This window comes from Nyctereutes procyonoides, unplaced genomic scaffold, assembly GCF_905146905.1.
Source record: "Nyctereutes procyonoides isolate TBG_1078 unplaced genomic scaffold, NYPRO_anot_genome, whole genome shotgun sequence".
Taxonomy (NCBI): Eukaryota; Metazoa; Chordata; class Mammalia; order Carnivora; family Canidae; genus Nyctereutes; species Nyctereutes procyonoides.
The window spans coordinates 71479266-71506488 of record NW_026575146.1 but is presented as its reverse complement, the minus strand read 5'-3'; the positions used below and the strand labels follow the sequence as shown (position 1 = coordinate 71506488).

General features: G+C 43.3%; 1 protein-coding gene across 1 annotated transcript; it reads left to right on the top strand.

Moving 5' to 3' along the window:
* The first annotated feature begins 17167 nt into the window (after positions 1 to 17167).
* On the top strand, positions 17168 to 26378 carry FPR2 (formyl peptide receptor 2). Its single transcript, XM_055310963.1, has 2 exons — positions 17168 to 17260; positions 23967 to 26378. Exon 2 carries the CDS (start codon positions 23978 to 23980, stop codon positions 25031 to 25033), a length of 1056 nt encoding a protein of 351 aa, XP_055166938.1. The 5' UTR covers positions 17168 to 17260; positions 23967 to 23977; the 3' UTR covers positions 25034 to 26378.
* The last annotated feature ends 845 nt before the right edge of the window (positions 26379 to 27223 follow it).

Below are 27223 nucleotides of genomic sequence, written 5' to 3'. Positions count from 1 at the left end.
AGGGCCTGGTGAGCTTCCATGGAAGCAATACAGCTGTCTGAGTCAGAAGACAGATGGGAGGATGTGGAGTCAGAGGGACAGTCTGGGGCCCTCAAGGAGGAAGCAGTTACTTGTGTGTTCTTGGCAAGGAGCCATTTCATTCCCCTGAGCCTCTCTTTCCTCATCTGTAAAATAGGAGTATCTCAAGTTGTCCCTTCAGATTAAGGGAGAAAGAGCATTTGCCTGGCACACTGCAATTTGAGATATGTGTCAACTGTTCCTGAACCAGCAGTATGAGGATCTCCATGAATGATTCCGGTGGCAACAGGGGACCCTTCGCCTGCCCTGACCACCTCAGTTGTGATCTGGGAAATCAGCCAGGTAGGGTCTGGGAGGGGCCTATGGTCTGGAGTCAGCTGCACCTGGGTTCCAAGGCTGTTGGCCTTAAGCAAGTCATGTCCAACCCTGGCAACATGTCCCTCTTCCATCCACAGACAAGGAGAGCCCATGACCACACTGATGGGCATGGATGGAACTGTGCTGGCCACAGAGCAAATCTCTGGGTCCCAGCTTTCTCATCTCTGGAGGAGGGTGAAAAGACCTGGCCACTCCAGACTATTTCAAGAAGCTTGGAAAAGTTGGTGGAGTGGACAGTGTGCAGCACAGATAGTGTGCCATGAAGGGGTGCCCCTGTGGGCTCCATATGGAAGAAGTTGGAGGAGCAGAGGCCTGTAGCCCTTCTCTCTGTAGTCAGTGCTGCAGGCGCCCGTCTTCTGGGGGCTCCAACCGCAATGCTGGGAGATGAGGAAAGGAAACCACGCAGCCTCTACTTGCTGTCTACTGCCAGCACCAGGCTGTGGGCTTACACCCCAGCTCTTATCCTGGCCCTTGTGCCTCTGATGCCAGGGAGGAGTTCCATCTTCCAAAGGATGAAATGAGCACTCAGAGAGATGATGAAGGAAGGTGCCCAAGAGCACATGACCACCAGCTACTCTGGGCAGCACCTCAGGAAGTCCTACCCATGGGCCTGTGGGCACCACAGCATCCCAGTCATCCCACCCCCTTATATTCTGTCTCCGTGAGTTCAGGGCCCCTGGAAATGGTTTGAACAAATGTCCCAGATGGTTGTTAGCTTGTGAAGGTTGAAAACCATGGTCCAAGGATTTCAGAGCAGAGTCTGCTGAATGATCCCCTGATCTGCTGATTGCCAAAGGGAGGTGCTGTGGGGAACAAGGATTGAGGATGGGCGAGGGCAGGTCTGAGGGGAAGGGCCATGTCACTGTGGTCTGGATCTCAGAGGATGGAGAAAGCAGAGGGAGAGCATGCCTGTCTCCGGCAGGTGGAAAGAGCCAAAATGGTGGTGACCATGATTTATGCCACACCCTGGGCCACCCACTTCACATTCATTAGCTCTAACTGAAGATCTCCCTCTGATGGTTATTACAGATCCTGTGTTAGAGAAGAGAAAACTGAAATTCAAAAAGGTAAGTGAGGGATCCCTGGGTGGCGCAGCGGTTTGGCGCCTGCCTTTGGCCCAGGGCGCGATCCTGGAGACCCAGGATCGAATCCCACGTCAGGCTCCCAGTGCATGGAGCCTGCTTCTCCCTCTGCCTATGTCTCTGCCTCTCTCTCTCTCTCTCTGTGACTATCATAAAAAAAAAAAAAAGGTAAGTGAGGGAATCCCTGGGTGGCTCAGCGGTTTAGCGCCTGCCTTTGGCCCGGGGCGCGATCCTGGAGACCCGGGTTTGGATCGAGTCCCATGTCGGGCTCCCTGCATGGATCCTGCTTTTCACTCTGCCTGTGTCTCTGCCTCTCTCTCTCTATGTCTCTAATGAATAAATAAATAAAATCTTTAAAAATAATAATAATAATACAATATACGATACTCTTTGTTGTAAAATCCATACAACTATAGTTTCAGGAGACTTGCTATTTCTTGAAAAACCCAGCACTGATTTTTTATAATTCTGTCGCCAACAGTAATATCACAATATCAGACTGCAAAGGAATATTTGATTATTACCTAATCCAGCAAAGACATAGCTCATGTCACTGATGAACAAGTATAGGTCTGACAGTCTGACATGAATGTTGGGTGGTATTTTTACTTACATTAATGAGAGAGACAAACGTGAAACAAAGATGTTGGAACTTGGTTTGTTCATCCACTATAGCAAAGAAATTAGGAAGTGATGGATTTTAAGAATTTGTTGTCTTTTTAAAATGTGACTTAATTTTATATGGTAGATTTCTAATAATGGCTATAAAATTCCTGAAATTTTAACAACTGTCTCTTTGTGAGAACGTATCTGAGACCTGAGACCTCCACCATGTCAGATTCCAGAAATCATGGTCTCTGCCTACTTTGAGGGTTGGGGGACTGAGGCCATCTGTAGCCTGTGGAAACAATACTGCCTATAGTGGGCATTTGTCTGTGTTGGTCTCTGCCTCAGGCACTAACCAGATGCTTCAGGTCACTGACGATTGTGCTTGGAACCCAGATAGTTCTGTATGCCGTGCTGGTGTTTCTCACAGCGCCCCTCTGTGTGAATGAGGTGGGGTGGGGAAAGGTTGGAAATGATTTTCACTGTCTTCACTGAGCCCTATGTCAACTCACCCGCCTCAACTCTGCAGCTGCAGAAAACCCTGAAAAAACCCTGAAACCCACACTTTACCTTTACCTCTCCTCTGCCAGGAAAGTACTCCCTCACCCTTTCTCTTCTCTCTGTCCCTGGGCCCCTCCATCCCCTCTTCCTCCCTCCTTTCTTCTCTTTGCCCTCCTTTGTTTTTCTCTCTCAATGAAAATTTTACCAAAGTATAATATATGTACAGACCATACTTATCATAAATGTACCATCAACGAATGGTCACAAGATCAAGGAGGGCATCTCACCATCCCCTAACCCTCACCCTGTGCATGCAGCCCACCCCCTCCCCTTTGCCCCCATGCCAGAGGCAGTGTCCCAAGTCTAATGGACCCCTGCTTTAAAACTTCAGACAGTGCAGGGTGCCTGGGTGGCTCAGGTGGTTAGGCATCTGCCTTTGGCTCAGGTCATGATTCTGGGGTCCTGGGGTCAAGCCCCACATTGGGCCTCCTGCTCAATAAGAAGCCTGCTTTGCTCTCTCACTCTGTCTCTCAAAGAAAAAAATTAACATAAAATTTAAAAACTTCATATGGTGCATCCTCTTTTATGCTTTTCTTCTTTTTTAAAAAAGGATTTTATTTATTTAGAGAGAGTAAATGTGCATGAGTGGAAGGAGGGGCATAGGGAGAGGGAGAGAATCTCAAGCAGACTCCCCACTGAGTGCACAGAACCTGCTGGCAGGGCTTGATCCCATGACCCCGAGACCCAGAGGCCCCCAAATCATCACTGGAGCCGAAATCAAGAGTCAGACGCTCAACTGACTGACCCACCCAGGCACCTCTTGTGCTTGGCTTTTGCTCAACACTATGAGTTCCATCCACAGTTGTGCACACGTGTTGTCATGAGTGGCTCATTCTCATTTCTGTAGAGGAGTACTTTGTTGTGTGAATATTGTGTCTCCCTTCATTCTGCAGACAATCCTCTACAGTGGGATTGTTCACAGACCCATGTTACAGGTGGGAAGGCAGAGGCTCAAAGCCATGAAGTCCTCGGGGCCAGGAGTCTGGGTCCCCAGCTCTCCCCCTTAGTCTCTCTAGAGCTGAGGTTCTCTGTTCTCTACCCCTCACAGGATCTATATTCTGAAGAGGCAAAACTTCTCAATCTTCCACGACTTCCAAAGGAGCACAGCTGAGGGGCCAGAAGGGGAAGTGGATCAGGGGCCACTTGAGTAATAGGAACCAAGCCTTTCCTGATTTCCAAACAGTCAATAATGTGATGCCTGTGTTGGCACCATTTGTGGCTGAGCCAGAGCCTCCTAGGAATCTACATATTCAAGCCCCTTAGCCCCATGCTCCTTTCACTGGGCCCTGCATGTTAGGTTGATTTGTGATCTTTTGGGCTGAGGACATACAGGTCTCTCTGGTTTTAAAGGTTATCCGAAAACACCAGTGGCTATTTCACAAATACATTTGTCAAAAGCAGAGAGAAATTTGGGAATACAAAGGCAAACAGGAGAGTGTGAGGGTACTCATTCCTTCATATTCCCTAGGGCCTGTACATGCCAGATTCTGTGGCCAGAACACAGACGCAGACAGGATTCAGAACAGTCTCGATGAGGTCAGAGTGAGGTGGGGAGAGGGGGAGGGGGACCCTCAGTCAGCCTAGAGCAACATAGCCAAGCCTGTGGCCTCTAGCCACATACAGCTCTTTAGATTTAAATGGATTAAAATTAAATTTATAATCCAATTCCTCCACTGGAGATTTAGACTTGGGGCTGGATGCATGGCTGCCATGACAAAGAGTGGGTAAAGGAAGCAGAAAGTGAGGAGTGACTGATTCTGAACCTCATTTCAACATGTGGGGTTTTCCCCACACCACTAAGCAATTCTTTGACAACGGCTGGTGTCCTACAGTTTAACTCAATTCCAATACTATTCACCCTGAGTTAGAGTCACACCCCACAGGTTGGGGGGGGGGGCTCAGTCCCACAGGACTCCTCCTCTCTGCCCGCCCCGTTTCTGATGCCAGGTGCAAGTCCAAATTGTCACCTGCTTCTGACCAACAGGCTATAAATCAGGTTCCCATGACCCCCTCATTGGGTTCGATTAATTTGCGAGAGTAGTTCACAGAGCTCAGAAAACCTGTTTACTCACTAGATTACCATCTTATTACCAAGGATATTAAAGGATATGAATCAACAGCCAGATGAAGTGAAATGTAAGGAGAGGTCCCAATCAAAGGAGTTTCTGTCCCCATGGAGTTTGGGGGCCGAGCATGGTGGCATGTGAAAGCATTCTGGTTCCCCAAACTCTAAGTTCTCCAAAACCCACCCTTCTGGGCTTTAATAGAAGCTTCATTACATAGTCATGACTGATTAAATCTTTGGTTATGGGGCACCTGGGTGGCTCAGTGGTTGATCACGCCCTTTGGCTCAGGGCGTGATCCCAGGGTCCTGGGATCAAGTCCCACATCAGGCTCCCCCGGGGAGTCTGCTTCTCCCTCTGCCTAAGTCTCTGCCTCTCTCTCTGTGCCTCTTATGAATAAATAAATAAATAAAATCTTAAAAAAATAAATATTTGGTCATTAGTGACTGAATTAAATCTCCAGGCCCCTCTCCCCTCCCAGGAGGTGGCAGATGGGGTGGGTACTGAAAGTTGGCTCCTCTGGTGACTGGCCTCCATCCTTAGGTGCTTTTCAAAAATAACCTCATTAACATAACAACAACTTCATCACTCCCATCACAGGGAATTCCAAGAGATTTGGGAACTCTGTGCCGGAAACAGGGGTGAAGACCAAATATATATTTCTAATAATAAATCACATGATCACAGACATTTCCGCAATTGCTAACACACAAGCCACCTACTGACAAAATCACTTAGCTAAGGAAGATAGTGTCTTTGCTCTCCAAGAGAAAAGATTGGGCAAAAGGTATTATAGAGAAAACAAAAACTCTATCAAAAACGTGCACAAATGGTCATAGTAGCCCTCTTCACAGTAGCCCAAAGGTAGAAACAAGCCAGATGTCCATTAATGAATGGATGGATGGAGAGACAAAGTGTGGTCCATCCACACAGTGGAATATTACTCAGCCATAAAAAGGAACAAAACACTGATGCTTGCTATAATGTGGATGAACCTCAAAAAGAGAAAGAAGCCATACCTAAAAGGTCACATATTATATGATTCCATGTAGACGAAATATCCAGAACAGGCAAATTCAGAGTTGGAAAGCAGATTCACATTGCCAGGGGCTGGGGAATGGGGACTTGCTGTTTGATGGGTATTGAGTTTCTGTTTGGGGTGATGAGAAGATTCTAGAACTAGAGAGTGGTGATGGTTATGCAATACGAATGTGCTTAATGCCACTAACATATGTACTTAAAATGGTAAATATTATGTACTATTTTACCACAATTTTTAAAATGTGAAGAAAAACAAAGGTGTACAGACATCTAGTTAATGATTGATTGATGAGAGACAACTCCAGTGACTCACAGCCAGACAGACATGAGCTAAGACTTTCTTCCTCCCATGACTCTCTGCCTGAGGGCTACAAGCCTTGCAAATTCCCGGTCTCAGATCCTACCCTCCTCTCTCTAAAGGGGCATGAGAGCCTCCCTTTCCTCTGCCATTGGGAGAGGTCAGGCACAATATTCAGATGGTTTTCAAAGATAGGCAAAATGGATCTGTGAGAGATAACAATGCATTAAGCATTATATCTTGTGGATTCTGTGCTAGAGGAAGTCAGGCTCTTGTCTCTTTGGTTATCCTGACCAGATATAGAAGGGGTGCCCTTCTCCATCCCTTGTGTGGGGATGATCTTGGGAATGAAGAAGAGCATGGTAGTAATTATAGTACAAATACGTTGCTGGGGATAAGAGTTAGTTAGATTGGCTGTGCAAAATACATGCTGAGCTCTTGCTAAGAGCTTTACTTCCCTTCTAAACTTTGTGACAGCCTTTCTCAAATGGTTGTTGGAGAATGAAATAGGTTAATACCACAAAACCTGAGCCAGTGCTTGACACACAATATGTACTGAATAATGTTTGGTTTTTACAGTTATTTTGCAGTTGAGGAACCTGAAACTTAGAGCATTTAAGTTAATTGCCTACCGTCACTCAGCAGCTCTGGCTATCAGATTGTAGCCAAAGTCTCCATCTGCTCCTGCTCTGTCATCCTGCCTCTGCACCTGAGCTGTCTAGTACAACAGCCATTCACCCCCATATTTTGAGGAAAACATGGCTAGTATTATTTGAGATGGGCTGTAAGAGTAAATAGCACCCATAAGATTTCAAAGACTTAGAATGTTAAAAAAACAGTGTGAAACATTTCCTTAGTAATTTTTATATTGATTACATATTGAAATGACAGTTATTTGGCTACTGGAGATTAAGTAAAATATTTTCTAAAAATTAACATCATCTGTTTCTTACTTTTCAAAGTACCTTCCAGACCATTTAAAGTTACATACATGGTTCATGGTTCTATGGAACTTCAATGCCCTACAGTCTGAAAAGTAACTTGCAGATATTCCTCTGCCCCAACTAACCACAGAGACACCCTGAGAACTGTTTGTCCTCAAGAATCTTTAAGGCAGTCATTTGCAAAGCAATGAATAAGGACGATTCTGCAATGACAGGAGAGGATACACTGTGCACCTATTACTCCACCACAGTTTGAGGGTGGACAGGAAGCCTGCTATCTGCAACCAGTACAAGTCATGGTGGCTCCCATTTACTGAGCCTCTTCTACGATGGGCCATCACTTTGCAGCATCCCCACTCTTCTTGCCTCTGAGCTCAGCAAGTTCCAAACTGGCTAAACATCATCATCACCAAATGACAGAAGAAGAAACTCTGGCTTGGAGAGGGGAGGCGACTGCCCTAAGATCTAGGGCTGCAGTTTTGAGGAGGCAGAGCTGAGTCCTGTAGATGGGTCCCATGGAATAGCCTGCACCAGTCTCTTCATGTGGAGACCAGGCATCACTGCTCTGGAAGACTACTGCTTCCCTATTACCCTCATTTCCCATAGTCCATAATAATTCCTTTGGCCCTTCTGCTTTCTCCTTAAAGCCCTGAACCTCCTCTAGCATGCCCACTCACAGCTGATGGCCTTGCTTTGTACTCCACCAAATCCACCCTTCTGTCTGCTCCTGCATGGCTGTTCTTTGCTTTTGCTTCCATGACCAACAAGCAAGTACCCCTTCCCAAGACCTATCCTTCTACTTGTCTTCTGAATCTCATCCCATCCCACTTTCTCAAGAACTACCTTCCTTCACTTTCCCCTTTCTCCTGTAGCAACAATATTTTCTCTCTACTCCATCATTCTCACCTGGACCCCAATATGGTCTAGAACCTCTTATCTTATAAAAAATTTATTCTTTGAGGGGTGCCTAGGTGGCTCAGTTAAACATCTGCCTTTGGTTCCCAGGGTCCTGGGATCGAGTCCTGCATTGGGCTCCTTGCTCAGCTCCTTGGGTATCCTGCTTCTCCCTCTTCCTCTGCCTCTGCCCCCACTCTCCCCTGACTCATGCTCACTCTCTCTCTCTAATAAATAAAAATAAAATCTTAAAAAAATATATTCTTCTATTCCACATCCTTCTTTAGTTTCTAACAAATTCCTTGGCTCTCTTTCACAGCAAAACATACTGAAGGAATACTGTATATTCACTATATTTATTTCTTCACCTTGCATTCCTCTATAACTCACTCCAAAGAGTCTCTTGTCCCCACGATTATGATGTGCCATGGTCAAGCTCCCCAGTCATAGAGATACATTTGCCACATGGACTTTCCACAGACTGTTGTACTGGCTCTGGACAGTCATAAGTTCTGGTCTCCTGCGAAGAATAAAGACAGTCATCCTAAAAACATTATTCCCAAGACCCTGAATCAATTAGGGTGCTTTCAGTTATAAGTCATTTACAGTTTATAATTACACCTAACAATGTCTAAACCCAACACAACATTTATGGTCTACTTTACAAGAATTTTGGCAAGTTAGGTTCTGTCTGAAAAGCATCATCAAGAACCACATTTATTTTAATCCTTCCACTTTATCATCCCTAATTGGTGACTTTCTTCCTGGAGATTGCCACCTAATGGCTGCAAGATAGCTACCACAGCTCCAAACTTCACACACAGCATCCCAAGCCAGAAAGATGAGGATGAAATGGGAATCACTGAAGGATTTTTTAAAAGATTTATTTAATTATTCATGAAAGACACACACAGAGAGAAAGGCAGAGACATATGCAGAGGGAGAAGCAGGCTCCCCACAGGGAGCCCCATGTGGGACTTGATCCTGGATCCCGGGATCACACCCTGAGCCAAAGGCAGATGCTCAACCACTGAGCCACCCAGGTGCCCCTCACTGAAGATTTTTAATTGGAAGTAGAGCATGTTCAGATTTATGTCTTATAAAAATTTCTTTGGGGTCCTACATATAAGATACATTTTAGAAGGTCCCCAAGGGAGGAAGGGTAACAAGTGTGGATGTGACCAAGAATCAAAAGAAAGTCATAGTTTTACTGGAAATTAAAGTGAAGAATGGCAGAGGGCACTACTATGCATAGAGAAGGACTTAGGTGCTGAGAGAAAATGAGACATGGGACCCCATAGACTAACTCCCAGACAAATTCCCAGGTCTTTGGAAGTCTGGTGTTCTTCTAAAACTGGGCTTCTTGGGTGCCCCTGTATGTCTCCCATAAGCCCTCTTTACTGAAGCATATGTGAGTTTTGTTCTTTGCTACCAAATGGCCCAGATTAACACACCAGGATTTGCAAAACTGACAGAAGCAAAGTGACTAAGGTGGAAAAAAGGAGTCCAAGTGGACTGATTCCTGAGTGTCCTCAGTATCTAATCTGTGTAAGGCCAAACGGGAAATGATATTGGGCTTGGCCTTGGTCAGGCAAATTCCTGCCCATGTTTCAAAAATCTCTGACCCTTGTGGTAGCTGATATCTGAAATGGCCTTTGTGAAAAGCAAAATCTTTCAATAAATCACAGTGCCTGAGATGGTGAAGCCAAATGGCCTGGGCTAGAAATCCAAAGTTACCAATTACTAGTTCTGCAATTGATCAAGCCATCCAACCCAGGGATTGGCCGACATTTTCTGTAAAGGGCCACAGTAGTTAATATTTTATATTTTTTTGGCCATAGTGTCTCTATCACAACGATTCAACCTTGCTGTTATAGTACGAATACAATACATAAATGATGAGCATGACTATGTGCCAATAAAATTTTATTTAAGGACACTGAAATTGGAATTGTATATGATTTTATTTGACACAGAATATTATTCTTTTGATTTTCTTCAGCTGTTAAAAAATATAGAAACCATTCTTGGCTCATGAGCCAATCAAAAATAGGTGAAGGGCTGGATTTGACCTCTCTTTTAACTTTACTATGCCTCAGTTACACCATCTGTAAATTAAGGATAATAATGTTCACAGAGGACATGTTAGAGCAAAACAAGTAAGATAAATAATACAAAGTTATCCTGGATTAGCATGGATTAGTTAGCAAGAATTATCATTAGTTAGCATGGATTCCTGTGTAATACATATTACCATATGCTAGTAATCAGAAAAGAATCTCTTCCTCCCCTGTTTTACATTCTCTCTGGGTGAACCTATCCACACCTAAGGCTTCAACCACACCTCATTAATAATCCCCAAATCCCTGCCTCCAGCTCAAACCTTGCTGTTGAATTCCAGGCACATCATCCTGGGTTCATTTGTCTCTTTAGGCCCATTTCCAGAATTTGATCTCATTACCTCCTCTGATAATTCCGTGTGATGGAAGGGACTGTGTCCCTCCAAAATTCATATGTTGAAGCCCTAACCCCACTACCTCAGAATGTGACTGTATTTGGAGACAGAGCATTTGGCCCTGACACAATCTGACTGATGTCCTTTTTTTCTTTTTTATTATTTTATTTATTTATTCATGAGAGACACAGAGAGAGAGAGAGAGACAGAAACATAGGCAGAGGGAGAAGCAGGCTCCCTGCAGGGAGCCTGATGTAGGACTTGATCTCAGGCCCCCAGGATCATGACCTGAGCCAAAGGCAGATGCTCAACCACTGAGCCACTCAAGCGTCCCCTGACTGGTGTCCTTATAAGAAGAGGAAATTAAGATACAGACACACACAGAAGAAAAATATCCATCTAGAAGCCAATGAGAGAGGCCTCAGAAAAAAACAGCCCTGCTGACACCTTGATTTCCAGCCTCCAGAACTCTAAGAAAATAAATTTCCATGGTCTAAACTGCCCAGTCTGTGGCTTTTGTTAAGGCAGCCTTAGCATCCGAATATACTCTGCTTATTCTCATAGCCCCCAAATTCACCAAATTACCCTTGTGATTTTAAAGAAAACAGCCACAAAATTCTTTGACACTTCTCCCATTGAGAGGTAGGGTCTGTGCCCTCTCCCCTTGAATCTGGGTGGGATTGGGACAACTTTGACCAATGGAATGTAGCAGAAATGACACTGCGTGACTTCTGAGGCTAAGCCAGAAAAGGCCATGAAGCTTCTAACCAGCTTTCTTGGGACACTTGTTCTGGAGGAAGGTGATCTTGTGCAAGAAATCTGATTACCCTGAGATTGCCATGCTGGAAAGGCCTTGTGTAGGTCCTCAGCATTCTAGTCAATCCCACCCAGGTACCAGACATGTGGATGAAGGAACATCCAGATGACTCCAGTCCCCAACCTTCAAGTCACCCCAAAGCCTTTGAGTCTTTGGGGGCAGAAAGAAGCATCTCCTCTGTGCCTTGTTCTAATTCCTAACCCACATAATTCATGAGCATAATAAAGTGGTTGTTTGACATTGCTAATGTTTTAGAGTGGATTATTATGTAGCAATAGTAACAGGAACATCTCTCCCCAGACCACACCTCCTGTCTATGACCCTAGATCTGTCCTGGGCTGGTGTTCAACAACTTTCCTTTAATCTCTTGCTACATCCTTCACTCTAAAGTCTCTGCCTCCAATTGGGAACATTCTCAAATCTATTGCTTTGCAGAACTCTAGGACAATGTTTTTCCTAAAGCATACATCTGACAAGCTCCCCTCCTATTTTGGTTTTTCAAAACATTTTTTTAAATTGAAGTATGTTGACACACAATGTTATATTAGTTTCAGGTACACAACATAGTGATTCAATAACTCTATACATTATGCTATGCTCACCACAAGCGTAGCTACCATCTGTCACCATACAACACTATTACATATCATTGACTATATTCCCTATGCTGTACCTTCCATCTCCATGACTTACTCATTCCATAGCTGTAAGCCTTTGTCTCCAACTCCCCTTCACCCATCTTGCCCATCCCCACACCACCATCTCCGCCCCCCCCCCAAAACAACCAGTTTGTTTGTATATATGGGTATGTTCCTGCTTTTTTTATTTGTTCATTTTTGTTTTTTAGATTCTACATCTAAGTGAAATCATATGGTATTTGTCTTTCTCTGACATTTCACTTAGCATAATACCCTCTAGATCCATCTATATTTTTGCAAATGGCAAGATCTCATTCTTTTTTATGGATAAATAATATCCCTTTATATAAGTATACCACAACTTCATTATCCATTCACCTATTGATACACTTTGGTTGCTTCCATATCTTGGCTATTGTGAATAACACTGCAATAAATATAAGGGTGTATTTATGGTTTTTTAAAATATTTTATTTATTCATGAGAGACACAGAGAGAGAGGCAGAGACGTAGGCAGAGGGAAAAGCAAGGTTCTCATAAGGAGCTCGATGTGAGACTCAACTCCAGGACTGCGGGACCATGCCCTGAGCCAAAGACAGCTGGTCAATCGCTGAGCCACCCAGGCATCCCAAGGGTGCACTTATCTTTTTAATTAAAAAAGAATTAAACACAACTTTAGGGGACACCTGAGTGGCTCAGTGGTTGAGCGTCTGCCTTTAGCTCAGGACATGATCCCAGTCCTGAGATCGAGTCCCACATTGGGCTCCTTATGAGGAGCCTGCTTCTCCCTCTGCCTGTGTCTGCCTCTCTCTGTGTGTCTCTCATGAATAAATAAAATCTTAAAAAAATAAAATAAAATAAACATGACTTTAATGGTTTTGTTTTCTTTGGATAAATACCCAGTAGTGGAATTACTGAATCATGTAGTATTTATATTTTTTATTTTTTCTGGAACTTCTATATCGTTTCTGACAGTGGCTGTACCAATTTACATTTCCACCAACATGAGGATTTCTTTCTCTCTACATCTTCATCACACTTGTTATTTGTCTTTTTGATTCTAGCATTTTGAAAAGGGTGAGGTAGTATCTCTTGTGGTTTTGATTTGCATTTTCCTAATGATTAGTGATGTTGAGCGTCTTCTCATGTGTCTGTTGGCCATCTGTATGGCTTCTGTGGAGAAATGTTTATTCAGGTCCTCTGCTCATTTTTTTAAAAGACATTTATTTAGTTATTTATTTAGAGAGCATGAGCAGGAGGGGCAGAGGGAGAGGGAGAGATAATCTCAAGCAGACTCTACACTGAGCATGGAACCTGATGTGGGGCTTAATCTCACATCCCTGAGATCACAATCTGAGCCAAAACCAAGAATCGGATGCTCAACCGACTGTGCCACCCAGGTGCCCTTGTAGCAGTCATGACCCTCTAGGAGATGGCCTCTGGCATCACTTACCACTCTTTGCCTCATCACCTATGCTCCAATAACCAATTTAACGGATTTCTTGGCCTCTCTCATGTAGATTTTCACTCCCTTCTGCCTAGAATGCAATTTTCTTTCTCTTCTTTATCTGAGTCTTTAAGACCCAGCCTAGATGTTACCCTCTTTCTGAATGATACTATGCCTTGTCATTCTGAGTTAACTGTTTCTTTTGGAGGATCTCATAAAAACTCAGGCATCTTTCTATTACTGTGTATACTGTTACTCTACTGTGACCAAATGAGACAGAGCAGGGACTGGACTTGAGTCCTCCTCAATCTTGACCATGAAACCCAACATCCCTTGATAGCTGAAATCCTATGCCCCTTTGAGTAGCATATCTTCCAGGAATGTGGAAGCAGGATGCTTACCAAAGGGTAGACTTGACTACAAAGATCAGCAAAGAACAAACCAAACCAGTCTGTGCCAAAGTGGACCCCAGCAATAATCTTTCATCGACTTCCCCTAATTATAATATTTTTTAAAGATTTTATTTATTTATTTGACAGAGAGATACAGACAGCCAGAGAGCACAAGCAAGGGGAGCAACAGGCAGAGGGAGAGGGAGAAGCAGGCTCCCCGCTGAGCAGGAAGCCCAACGCAGGGCTCCATCTCAGGACCCTGAAATCATCACCTGTGCTAAAGGCAGCTAGTTAAAGTGCTCTAGGGACTGAGCCATCCAGGTGCCCCTCCTCCTGATTGTAATATTAAAAACACTCCCAGCGATGGAGATTTAACATATTAATGAAATATGCAACGCATGATGAAGAATGTTCTGTTTGCTACGCCAGTGAGCCAACATCCCATATCTCTCCAACTACCTGCTTTGAATCACTTCTTTCCCACCTCAGTCTCTTTAAAAACTTTCTCCAGCCTTTGTTCAGAGAGCCAGCTTTCCTTTGTGCTGTTTCCCTTGTGCTTGAGCATCAGCCCCAATAAAAGCCTTGCCTGGAATTCCTGTTTGGCCTCTAGTAAATTTCTGTTGCTCGCGGGGCCCAAGGACCTGAGTCAGGACACAAGCACTTCACTTCATTATCTCATCTTTTCATCTAGTTGGTCAGAGCCTGTGTCTGATTAATTTCTGTGTTCCCTGGAGGCAGCAAGCAAGAACTCCTTTGGAGGCCTACACCAGTATAATATCTACCACCCGTATTCCTTAATCAGTGGATTCCATTTTATTCAGGTAGTAATTTCCTTCATTGTAAGCCAACCAGGGCAACTTCATTAAGACTTTTTTTTTTTTCCCTTGTATTGGTCTGGAAATGCTATGTCACTTAGTTCTGTCAGTAAAAAGTTAAAAGCAGGTTTGCAGAGACTCCAGGACAGATTCTCCTCCCTTATAAAATGAGAAAGGTGGGATGCCTGGATGGCTCATCGGTTGAGCATCTGCCTTCAGCTCGGGGAGTAATCCTGGGATCCAGGATTGAGTCCCAGATTGGGCTCCTTACAGGGATCCTGCTTCTCCCTCTGCCTGTGTCTCTGCCTCTCTCTCTCTCTCAGTGTCTCTCATGAATAAATTAATAAAATCTTTATTTTTTAAAAACAAAACTCCAAACCTTTATAATAATAAATTTCTTCATGGTTTAAGGGATTCACATGTTTGCTATACGTATAACTGAAAACATCCCATTGGTATAGTGATTCTGGGAGAAAAAAGAAAATAGTTGTTTTCATCTCTTTCTCTTAGACTCTTGTCTTCTGGCTTTTCACTCTTCTCCATGGTTGTAGTGACTGGATTTGAGAATAACTCTGTAGAACAGTATGATGGTGCTTAAAATCTCAATAGGACCCATCTCTTCAGATCAGTGGCCTCAAAGTTATCTCCCTGAGGAGCAGAAGTTTAGGGGATTGATCTTGATGATGGTATTGGGTGAAGGGTCCTCTTTTACACATCTCCCTTACCTCTCTCTGTGTTCCTGGTTACAATTCCTTTTATTTGTATTTATTTTTTACAGAGAGATAGAGCTCTAGCAGGTGGGCATGGCGTGGAGGGTGGAAGGGCAGAGGAAGAGGGAGAGAGAATACCAAGCAGCCCCCATGTTGAACATTGATCTCACAACCCCAAGATAGTGACCTGAGGCAAAATCAAAAGTAGGATGCTCAACAGACTGAGCCACCCAGGTGCCCCCACTATTTCTTTTAGCATTATGTTTTATAAAATATATTTGGTCTTTGTCCCTAGTTCCTGGCACAGGCTCCTAAAACCCCAGGAATTTCCTGAATGATAAAATATATAAATGTATTTTAAATAAGCACATTTTTACATAAATGAAAAAATACATATTTTACATAAAATATATAAAGATATATTTTATTATATCTTAGGAGCTCTTTTTGATCATACCAAAGTTTATACTAATAAAGTGACTTAAGTGGGGTCTCTATGATAGCCTCTGAAGGACTAGGTAACTAAAGCTTTGGGACTTTCAGCCTCACACACAGATTTTGGGGTAGGGAAGATGGGAGAGGTTTGGAGATGAAGCTCTATAAAAACTCCTGAACGAAAGATTTGATGAGCTTCTGGGTTAGCGAACACATCATGGTGTTGGGATGGTGGTGCCCTCAGAGAGGATATGGAAAGTGTACACATCCAACCTCTATATACTTTGCCTATGTATCCCTTCAATTTGGCCATATAACCAACCCAAATGAGAGTTTGTCTACCTGACGTGCAGCAAGCCAATAAAAACCGACACTGAGCTTTGGCAGTGCAGAAAGGAGGATTATTTACTGATGTGGCTCCTCCTAGGAGAATGGGGACCTAATGCTGATTAGCCCCAAACTCCCTGATGGCTTGCAAGTGAGGGGCTTTATCTGAGATGCCTGGGTGGCTCAACTGGTTAAGTGTCTGACTCTTGATTTCAGCTCAGGTCATAATCTCAGGGTCATGGGATAGAGCCCTGTGTTGGGCTCCCTGCTCAGCAGGGAGTCTGTTTGAAATCCTTTCTCTCCTACTCCACCCTGCTCATGCACTCTGTCTCTCTCAAACAAATCTTTAAAATAAGATAAAGGGCAAAAGTTAGGGGCAGGAGTCACCTGAGAAGCTGAAAACCGCTGACTGGAGGCCCATGAGTTCATGATAGCAGATGCTCTGGCACCACTTCATCTGATCATCTGGAGGTCTTTTCCAACTCAGGAGACTGAGAATTGGAAATTTTTCTTTATGTTAGAGATCTAAGTAAATGTGGTGGTTACACCTTTAGGGTAGTGCTAATTAACTACTTGTAAGCTAGTGGGGTTGCATACCTACAAGTTCCTCAGCTGGTCCCGCCATGCCTGGGGGCAATACACACTCTACTGTTCATTTTTTCTTCTGAACTGACAAGATGGACGCTGGCTTCAGCTGGTTTTGAGCTGTATCCTTTATAATAAAATGGTAAACGAAAGCAAATTGGCTTCCTAAGTTTGTCGAGCCACTCTAGCCAATTATTGGACCTGAAGAGGGGGCCTCAGAGACCCCTGATTTATAGCTGGTCAGTCAGCTGCAGGTGACAACCAGGGACTTGCAAGTAGCATCTGAAATGGGGGCAGTCTTGCTGTAGGATGGAGCCCTTTACTACACATTTGGTGTCAGAAGTGCTGTGTGAAAAGAGAAACAAGTTTTTGCTTAACCATTATCTCTGCTTTTTACTGCTTGCCTTGAGTTCTTCTACCTTCAATAATTGTTTCCTTCATTTTCCTGAACCTCTTAAGGAGAAAGGGCTGGGACACCCACACTTCTTGACTCTTGATATTTAGAGGGGTCAATTCCTGTCTCCTGTAATAGGGCTGGAGGTGAGGGGAATATTCAGACTTCAGTCTCCAAGGAGAGTACACTGACAACATATTCAGGGTGTTTTCTGGAAGTTGCAAGAAGCCCTGGGTTTCTGTCACCTGATTGGTTACAGCTTCATCTCTCCTCCCCCTTTGTTCAATAAAGTGTCTGCCCAACTTGAGTCACTCTGCAAGAAGCCAGGAACTAACAAGAGAAAAAGGATCTCAGCCAGTGGTAAGTTGGGACCCTGACAATTTCAAAAATTACTATCTGAACATCTGCTAGGTGGCAGATACCTCCTAAACCTTCAGAGCTAGGCTATCCAATCTAGAATCCACTTGCTATATATGGTTATTGAGCTCTCACTGGTCCAACCTGAGATGTGCTGTAAAAGACATTTAGTATATTCAAAAGACTTAGCATGAAGAAAGAATGCAGAATAGCTCACTGATAATTCTTATATTGGCTACCTGTTCTAATGATATTCTTTTTTATATACTGGGTGAGATATATTATTAAAATTAATATATTATCACTATTTCTTTTACTTTGTAGAAAGAATGGTAAGCCTCATATGTGGCTCACATGTATGTTTCCTTTGGACAGAATTACTCTAGAAATTTAGCACTGAAAAAATTTGGTAGTCTTCTAGCGTTTACACCATTGTGGAGGATATTTAGAATAGGAAATGAAAGAATGGATAAACAAACAAGAATATCTGGTAGAATAAGCCTGCCTGGAGTAGCTGCCCTGTATTATGGGCCAGGTGGGGCCTCTGAAGATGTAATAACTCATTCTTACTGAAGAGCCAAATGTGGGAAGCTTGAAAGAGCATAATAGGCAGAGGAACAGAGGATGCAGAAGCCTCAAGATGGCAATGAGCTTGGCATGTTCAAGCAATCGAAGGAGTTCAATGGATAGAATGCATTGTGTAAGACTAGAGCGATGTATGAAGTATGATTGAGTGTGATGTTGGGGGGCATCTAGGTGGCTCAGTCAGTTGGGTGTCTGCCTTCGGCTCAGGTCATGATCCTGGGAGGACATTGAGTCCTGGCATTGGCATCAGCACCTGCTCAGCAGGGAGCCTGCTTCTCCCTCTCCCTCCACCACTCCCCACTTGTGCTTTCTGCTCTCTCTCTCAAATAAATAAATAAAATCTTAAAGAAAAAGAAATATTTAAGTTTTCGTTCTGTTTCTGGCACAGAGTTCCTAAAACTCTTGGAATTTCCTAAGTGATGAGAGTGGCAGAGGTGTCTTTTTTTGTTAATGATGTGACTTTCAGAAAGCACCTAAGGATGGGAGAAAATCAGCCACAGAGACTGAGTTCAATCCCCAATAGCCAATGAGTTAATCAATCATGCCTGTGTAATGAAGCCTCCATAAAAACCCAAAAGGACAGACTTCAGAGAGTTTCTGGGTTGGTGAAAACATGGAGAGAGCAGCACACCTGAAGAGGACATGAAAATTCCACATCCATTCCCCACACCTGGCCCTATGTATCTCTTTCATCTGCTGTTCCTGAGTGATATCCTTTTATAATAAACTGGTGATCTAGCAAATAAAATATTTCTCTGGGCTCTGTGAGCCACTGCAACAGATGAATTGAATCCGAGGAAGAGGTTGTGGGAACCTCTGATTTACAGCCAGTCAGTCAGAACCACAGGTACCCCAGACTTGTACCTAGTATCTGAATTGCCCTAGGTGCAGGGAGCATCTTTTAGTACTGAACTTTTAACCTGTGCAAGCTGATAGTGTCAGAATGGAGTTGAGTTCTTAGACACCTGCTGATGTTCAAAAATTGTTTGTTGATGTGGGGACTCCCTCACACTTTGGAAATTGGGTCACAAAAGGATAGATGGTGCAGATCCAAGAGTGTTTGGTAAACTTGAGTTTGGAAGTCCGGACTTTGGAAACCACTGGAGGATGTTGAGCAGAACAAGGTCATGATTTATCATGATCTTTTAAAAGATCATTTGGCTAATGTCTGGAGAATGGATTTTGGGTGAGCGGTACTCAGGGGGAGGCATTTGTAGCAGGAACAAGCTATTTGCAAGGTTGGTCCAAATATGCAGGCCAGAAGTGGGAGCCATGGACAAGGAATGGAAATGATTCTGGGAGTGGATTCAGTTGCTTTGCAGACAGAAGACAGACTTGGATTAAGTTGGGCAATAAGGGAAAGACATCAAGGATCTGTTTTAGTCAAGAAGTCAGGTGGGTATATCAGACTAGAGTTTTAGGGAGCTTAGAAGTTATCAGGAATGAGACACCTGGCTTGGTGGAGCTCAGGACTCTTTGATCTCGAGGTTGTGAGTCTAAACCTCACATTGGGTGTGGAAATTACATAAAAATAAAATCTTTAAAAAATAAAATAAAATAAAATAAAATCTTTAAGGGGCACCCGGTGGCTGTTGGCTAAGCATCTGACTCTTGATTTTGGCTCAGGTCATGATCTCAGGGGGTTGTGAGATTGAGCCCCAAGTGGGGATCCGCACTCAGTGTGGAGTCTGCTTAAGATTCTCTCCCTCCCTCTCCCTTTGCCCCCTTCCCCTGCTTGCATGTGCAGGCTCTCTCTCTCTCTAAATACATACAATCTTTTAAAAAATCTTTAAAAATAAAAAAAGTTAAATTTAGAGGAGAAAAAGCTAAGAAATTGGGCTGAGAAGAGGTGGCCAATTGAGCTATAATAACAACCAAGAGTGTGTTGTGGATGCATTTTATCATCTCAAAGCATAGGAAAAATGTGTCTTAGGAAGCAGGAAGGGGTCAAATGGGTCCTACGTCACTGAGGTATCAGGATGAGGACTGAGAAGGGACCACTGGAGTCAGCAGTGAGGAGACCACAGGTATCCCTGAGGAGAGCACATTCTGTGGAGCTCTGAGCAGTGAAGTCAGTCTGGAGTATGTTTAGGAGAAAATGGGAGGTGAGGAGTGGAGAGGCTCCCTTCTAAAGTTTGGCTGAGAATCCTCTTCACAGAAAGAAGTCTCTTGAGAGAAATAGAGCTGAAGCTGGAAAGGAATATGGGTCAAGGATGGTTTCTTTTTATTTTTAAATTTTTATTTTTTAAAGTAAATTCAGTGTCCAATGTGGGGCTTGAACTCATGACCCCAAAGCCAAGAGTCATATGCTCTATCCGCTGAGCAAGCCAGGGGCCCCAGGATGGTTTCTTTTTAAAGGGAAAAGAGATGATAACATTTATGGGATAGTGAGAATGACCCAGTAGAAAGAAAATCTTGGGCTTTTGTCTTTGGCAGAAAAGAAAAGGGATAATGCTAGAGGAAAGTTTTCAGGAAGATGAGGTAGAGAGGGATCCAGAGCAAATATAGGAGGGTAGCTGCTGGGAGAATGAGAACTCTTTATTTGCTACAACAGGTGCAGGTAGATTGGAAGGTTTAGAGCAGGGCAGGCTAAAAATTTCTAGTGGTTACCATCTTCCCATTATAATATGAGGCAAAGGCATCAGCTGAGAGTGGGGATGAGGAGGGGAAAGACCGGGTAAAACCAGAGAGGAAAAAAGGAGAACTGAAACAGTTATTTCAAAATCTGGAAGTGCAAATACGCTAGAAAAGTAGAGTAAGCTGGGGATCCCTGGGTGGCTCAGCGGTTTAGCACATGCCTTCAGCCCAGAGTGTGATCCTGGAGTCCCAGGCCCAAGACCTGCATCGGGCTCCCTGTATGGAGCCTGCTTCTCCCTCTGCCTGTGTCTCTGCCTCTCTCTCTCTGTGTGTGTATTTCTCATGAATGAATAAAATCTTTAAAAAGAGAGAGAGAGAAGTAGAGTAAGCTAACACGGAAGTGCTGAGTTTCCATTTGAAATTGCCATAAATCTAGTGGTGCCCCTGTAATAGTTGTGACACCTGGCCAGTCACTTCCCCTGTCAGAGCCATGGTTTCCTTTTATATTACATGGCAATAATGCTTATCCCAAAACAAGGGTGTTGTAACTGGAGAGTATAAAATGTACAGTGACTGGCACATTTGAGGAGCTCACCAAATAGCAGCCTTCATAATCCACAGTAGTATCATGTGTGGTTCACAGGTTCTCTCTCCCACACTACAACTAGGATGGGCCCAGAGTTTACAACTTTGCCTCACTGGCCTTGCCCCTCCTGTCATTGCACGATTGTCCTTCCTCATTGTAGCAGCATTAAAAAATTTTTTTAATTTATTATTCATGAAAGACACAGAGAGAAAGGCAGAGACATAGGTAGAGGGATAAGCAGTCTCCCCACAGGGCGCCCATTGTGGGACTCAATCCCAGGACTCCAGGATCACAACTTGAGTAAAAGGCAGATGCTCAAATGCTGAGGCACCCAGATGTCCCTGTAGCAGCATATTTAAACCAAAATCTATAGATCACTGAGCGCACCATATCTTCTGAGTGCCTCATAGGTGCTTAGAGAGTAGGTAGAGAGAATTTGACTCTGTTAAGGAAGTCTGGCAAGTGGAAGAGAGTCGAGGGGACAATTCTGGTGGAATCTGTCTGGCTGAGCTCAAATGCTGGCATACATCAATCCTTAAGTGCCATATGCAAGGGTTTGTGGTGAGGGCTAAAGGAGCTCTTGGCACATGGAAAATATTCCTGGGACTCCTGGGTGGCTCAGTGGTTGAGCATCTGCCTTCAGCTCAGGGCGTGATCCTAGGGTCCCAGGATTGAATCCCGCCATCGGGCTCCCTGCCAGGAGCCTGCTTCTCCCTCTGCCTGTGTCTCTGCCTCTCTCTGTGTGTCTTTCATGAATAAATAAATAAAATTGTAAAAAAAAAAAAGAGGGATGATAACAGATACCTTGCAATATTATTATTAGTATGTTAATCTAATTTTATTTATATTCAAGTTAGTTAACATATACTGTATTATTAGTTTCAGGGGTAGAATTTAGTGATGCATCAGTTGCTTATAATACTCAGTGCTCATTACATCAAGTACCCTCCTTAGTGCCCATAACCAATTACCCCATTCCCCCACCTTATTCCCATTTTTTAAAGATTTATTGATTTTAGAGAGAGAGAAAGAGCATGAGTGGGAGGGGCAGAGGGAGAGGGAGAGAGAATCTCAAACAGACTCTGCTGAGCATGCAGCCTGACATGAGGCTCGATCTCATGACCCTGAGATCACGATCTGAGCTGAAACTGAGACTTGGATGCTTAACTGACTGAAACACCCAGGTGCCCCTATTTATTTATTTTAGAGAGAGGGGCAGGGAGAGGCAGAACAGGGAAATAAAGAATCTTAGGCGGACTTCCTGCTGAGTGCAGAGCCTGACATGGTGCTCCATGCCATGACTCTGAAATCCTAACCTGAGCCAAAATCAAGAGTCAGGAACTTAATTGACTGAGCCACCCAGGTGCCCCAACACTTTGCAATATGATTATGAGTATTAAATGTTAACAGGTGCTTAGTAACTGCAATTTCTCTTAAGGAGGCTGAATAGGTCAGGGTAAATTGATTCTCAAATTTTTGAGGCCATAGAAGACCACCTTAGCTTTTATGTAAAGAGATTCTAGGGTGAGGTTCATGAATATTCACTATTAATAGCCACACTGGATATTTCTCTCTTTTTTTAAGATTTTATTTTTAAGTAATCTCTACACCCAGTGTGGAGCTTGAACTCACAACCTTGAGATCAAGAGTCACATGCTCCACTGACTGAGCCAGCCAGGCACCCCAGCCACCCTGGATATTTCTGATACAGTTAACAGATCATAATATTAGGAAATCTGTTAATGTAGCATAGAGGTGAGAGCCACACAGACCTCTGTGTTGAATTTGGATGCAGTAGTTATAAATGTGACCTGGTCCAGATGCAGACACTACATTTTTTTAAATTCTTTTTCTTTTTGGGGGGGGCATTCTTACTTTTAAGATCAGGAAAAACATTTTTTTTAAGATTTTATTTATTTATTCATGAGAGACACACAGAGAGAGGCAGAGACATAGGCAGAGGGAGAAGCAGGCTCCATGCAGGGAACCTGACGTGGGAATCGATCCCGGGTCTCCAGGATTACACCTCGGGCCGAAGGCAGCGCTAAACCGCTGTGCCACTGGGGCTGCCCACATCAATTTATTCTTATGAAAACCAGAAATAACGAGCACTATAGCTTTTTATGTAGATCAAACTAGATCCCCATATATAGCAATTAATACAATGCATGGTCTCTGATGAGAACCCCACAGATATTACTAACAAATTTTATTACTCTCATACTCCTTATCCCACAGAACATGAACATTACGCAATGGGCAAAACTTCTTCACATCCCAGAGAAGAGCTCTATATCAAGCAAAGAAAACAGAGGGTTGAAAGTAGAGATAGGGCCCCCTTTGCTGACTTCCTCCAGCGTAGAATCCACATGATGTAATATGTTTCTACATATTACCGTAACTGTTCAAGATCCTCAATTATAAAAAAAAAAAAGATCCTCAATTATAAACTCAAACCAAATTCTAAAACTTTAATGTCAATACTAAGCAAATAGCAGGCAAAGGGTTCTCATAGTGGGAGCTGGGAGTCTGGGAGAACCTGGGGCTGAAAGAGCTTTGCAGAGCTCGCCAACATCTATGCAGTGAATGATGGGTCAGAAGTGAACCTACTCACTCTGAGTCTAGCATTTCCCTCACCGAGCCATAAGTATCTGCCAATCAATTTTCTCTTATCTATATACTGTAAGTGTACTTTTCTGCTAGTGAATAAGAGCCTTGTAATTCTCTTGATTAAGCAACCTGACAGGTGGAATACATCTGAGTAACTATGGGACTATGGAGAACTATCCTTTCCCAACATATTAGGCAAGAGAGTGCCAGTTTTATAGTATGACTGGCCAAGTTTCAGGAGAGTGGGGTTCCTGGCTGGAGTGGGAGCTATAGTAGAAGTTAATGTTGGCCATGAATAGGGATGCTATAAGATGGTTCCACGGATGAGAAATGGCAATTGAAATGTTTCAGGTGTGGGCAAGATGGAAAACAACCTCTCCATCCCTCTGAATGGATCCGAAGAGATGCTCCATGAGTCTGCTGGCTACAAGGTTCTGCATATCCTGCCATTGGTGGTGCTTGGGGTCACCTTTGTCCTTGGCATTCTGGGCAATGGGCTTGTGATCTGGGTGGCTGGATTCCGGATGGCACGCACAGTCACCACAATCTGTTACCTGAACCTGGCCTTAGCTGACTTCTCCTTCACTGTCACCCTACCATTCCTCATTGTCTCAATGGCCATGAGAGAACTGTGGCCTTTTGGCTGGTTCCTATGCAAGGCAGTTCATATTGTGGTGGACATAAACCTGTTTGGAAGTGTCTTCCTCATTGCTTTCATTGCCCTGGACCGCTGTATTTGTGTCCTGCATCCAGTCTGGGCCCAGAACCACCGTACAGTAAGCCTGGCTACAAAAGTGATCATTGGACCTTGGATTCTTGCCCTAATCCTTACCTTGCCAGTTTTCATCTTCTTGACTACAGTAAATGATGGAACAGGGAATATATACTGTACTTTCAGTTTTGCATCCTGGGGCAACAGTATTGAAGAGAGGTTGAAGGTGGCCATCACCATGTTGACAGCCAGAGGGATCATCCGGTTTATCATTGGCTTCAGCATGCCAATGTCCATCGTTGCTATCTGCTACGGGCTCATTGCTGCCAAGATACACAAAAAAGGCATGATTAAATCCAGTCGTCCCTTACGGGTCCTTACTGCTGTTGTGGCTTCCTTCTTTCTCTGTTGGTTCCCCTTTCAACTGATTGCCCTTTTAGGCACAGTCTGGCTCAAAGAGATGTTGTTTGAAGGTAAGTACAAAATCCTTGACCTCTTGGTTAATCCAACGAGCTCCCTGGCCTTCTTCAACAGCTGCCTCAACCCAATGCTCTACGTCTTCATGGGCCAAGACTTCCGAGAGAGACTGATCCACTCCCTGCCTGCCAGTCTGGAGAGGGCCCTTAGTGAGGATGTAACCCAGACCACTGACACAACAGCCAAATCTGCTTTACCATCTGCAGAAGCAGAGTTACAGGCAATGTGAGGGGGCTGAGAGCCATTTTTTAGCTCTGCATGCTCCTACCGTGCTCGCATTTTCAGCTTCACATTACCATGGGTCATACTGAAGCACTCATCCTGAAAAATGCTTTGGTGTTCCTTGATTTGGGAGGGAAAAAGTGACATAGATGTTATTTTGATTTTGGACCTCAGCCTGTACCCTGGGATAAGTGGAGCCTGTCAAAGAGTACAAGAAAGAAAAGAAAGTGATAGGGTGTTTGTAAAGTTTACTTAAGAGAGTATAGTAGGGGGAAAACGTTTTTTATTTCACCATTAAAATTTTGCTTAGGGTTTTTAAAAAGCTGTTTTTAATCAGATTATAGAAATTTCTTTGTATTCTTAGTTTTAGTACTTAGTTTTAGTTTTCTTTTTTAAAATCATGAATAGCTATTGGATTGTATATCATGCATTTTATGTGTATATGAAGATGATCATTTAGTATTATCCTTTTATTACACATTACACTGATTAATTTCTGCATGTTAAACTACCCTTGCAGTCATAGGATAAGCCACACTTAGTCATGATGTATTTGTTCTATTTATAAATGATCTCACTAGATTTGTTTAGAACTTCTGCATTTATGTGTATGTAAAGATGGGTCTATTTTCTTTCCCTTAGTGTCCCTATCACCTTTTACACGAAACTTCTAATGGCCTCCTAAACAGACCTGGGAAGAGATTCCTCTGACTCTTTTCTTTCATAAATGTTTAGACTTTCACCAGTGAAGCCAATTGGCCTTGGGTTTTCTTTCTGGGAAGGCTTTTAGCAATGAGTTCAATTTCTTTAATAGTTATGTCCCATAACTATTTCTATTTCCTCTTCTGTCAATTTTGGTAAACGGTGACTTTCAAGGAATTTAGCCATTTCATCCAAACTGTCAAATCTATTGGCATAAAACAGTATAATAACTGTATATAGTATTTGGTATGGTTTCCTTCACATAATGGGAGTGATGTAACATAACTAAGCTATCTGAAGGCAGGGATTTTGGTCCATATGTTCACTGATGGATCCCTACACCTATATGTAAAATAGTGCCTAATGAGTGACAGATGGATACTCAATAAATACTGAATTAACGAATCAATAACAAAAGTGTCATCTAAATGTCAAGTAAAAACCTTTAATGTCTAGCTAAAATGACCTCTCACCCTCATTTTATGAATTGAGAGTACCCAGGGAATTCTCACTGCAGTTTACAATATTTACAAATTCCCATGTAGTTTATGTTTTTATGAACACCTCTGGTTTTGAGTTTCTGCTTCAAGTAAAGCACTTTGGATGTTGCCTGGTGCTTTTCTTTTGGAAAAAAGTCAGTCCAAGATAGTACTCAGCTTTTTTTTTTTTCTTTCTGCAAATATCACTCACAAATTATGTTACTAGGCAACATACTTTCCTGATGCACTGGCAAAAGAAAGAACTCAAACTAAATATTAGATAGTCCTGTTATCAAAAGTCCCTCACTCAATATGCTGCTTTACTGTCATCTTCCTTCTCCTTTCTTTCATGTCATCCCTAAAGTTTTGCATTTCCAGCACACAGCAGTGTACCCATTTCATTTGCATTTTTGACTCCTAGAAATGCTTTTTTAGTTCCCAAGAAATGTCCAACTAAGGTGTGGCCATAGAAAATAAGAAACAAGTAAGAAATGCAAGAGTGCAAAGCCAGGCGCAAAGGATGGTGTACATCTTCTCAATAGAACCAGTGCTTCCAAATAGGCTAATTAAGAAACTTGCTTCAGGGATCCCTGGGTGGCGCAGTGGTTTGGCGCCTGCCTTTGGCTCAGGGCGCGATCCTGGAGACCCGGGATCGAATCCCACGTCGGGCTCCCAGTGCATGGAGCCTGTGTCTCTGCCTCTCTCTCTCTCTCTCTCTCTCTCTCTCTCTCTCTCTCTCACTATCGTAAATAAATAATAAAAAAAATTTAAAAAAAAAAAAGAAACTTGCTTCACTGTCAGAGCTGGGTTCTTAGAATTCTGCTCACTGGCCTTGGTTATTTGCAACAGAATAGTACCTGCTACATCCTAGTTTTCTGTTCTTCATTGGAAGTCTTCATTGTGTATGCCCAGTTCCTATTGCACCATTATATATTAGGTCTCTGGAAGTGAGGATTCTTATAACTTTATGGAATGCTTATCACAAAGAAACACTTATAGACTTTATTGCATCTAAA

What these genes read in the sequence shown, in the direction of transcription:
- FPR2 (XM_055310963.1), top strand. Translation starts at nt 23,978, where the DNA reads ATGGAAAACAACCTCTCCATCCCTCTGAATGGATCCGAAGAGATGCTC.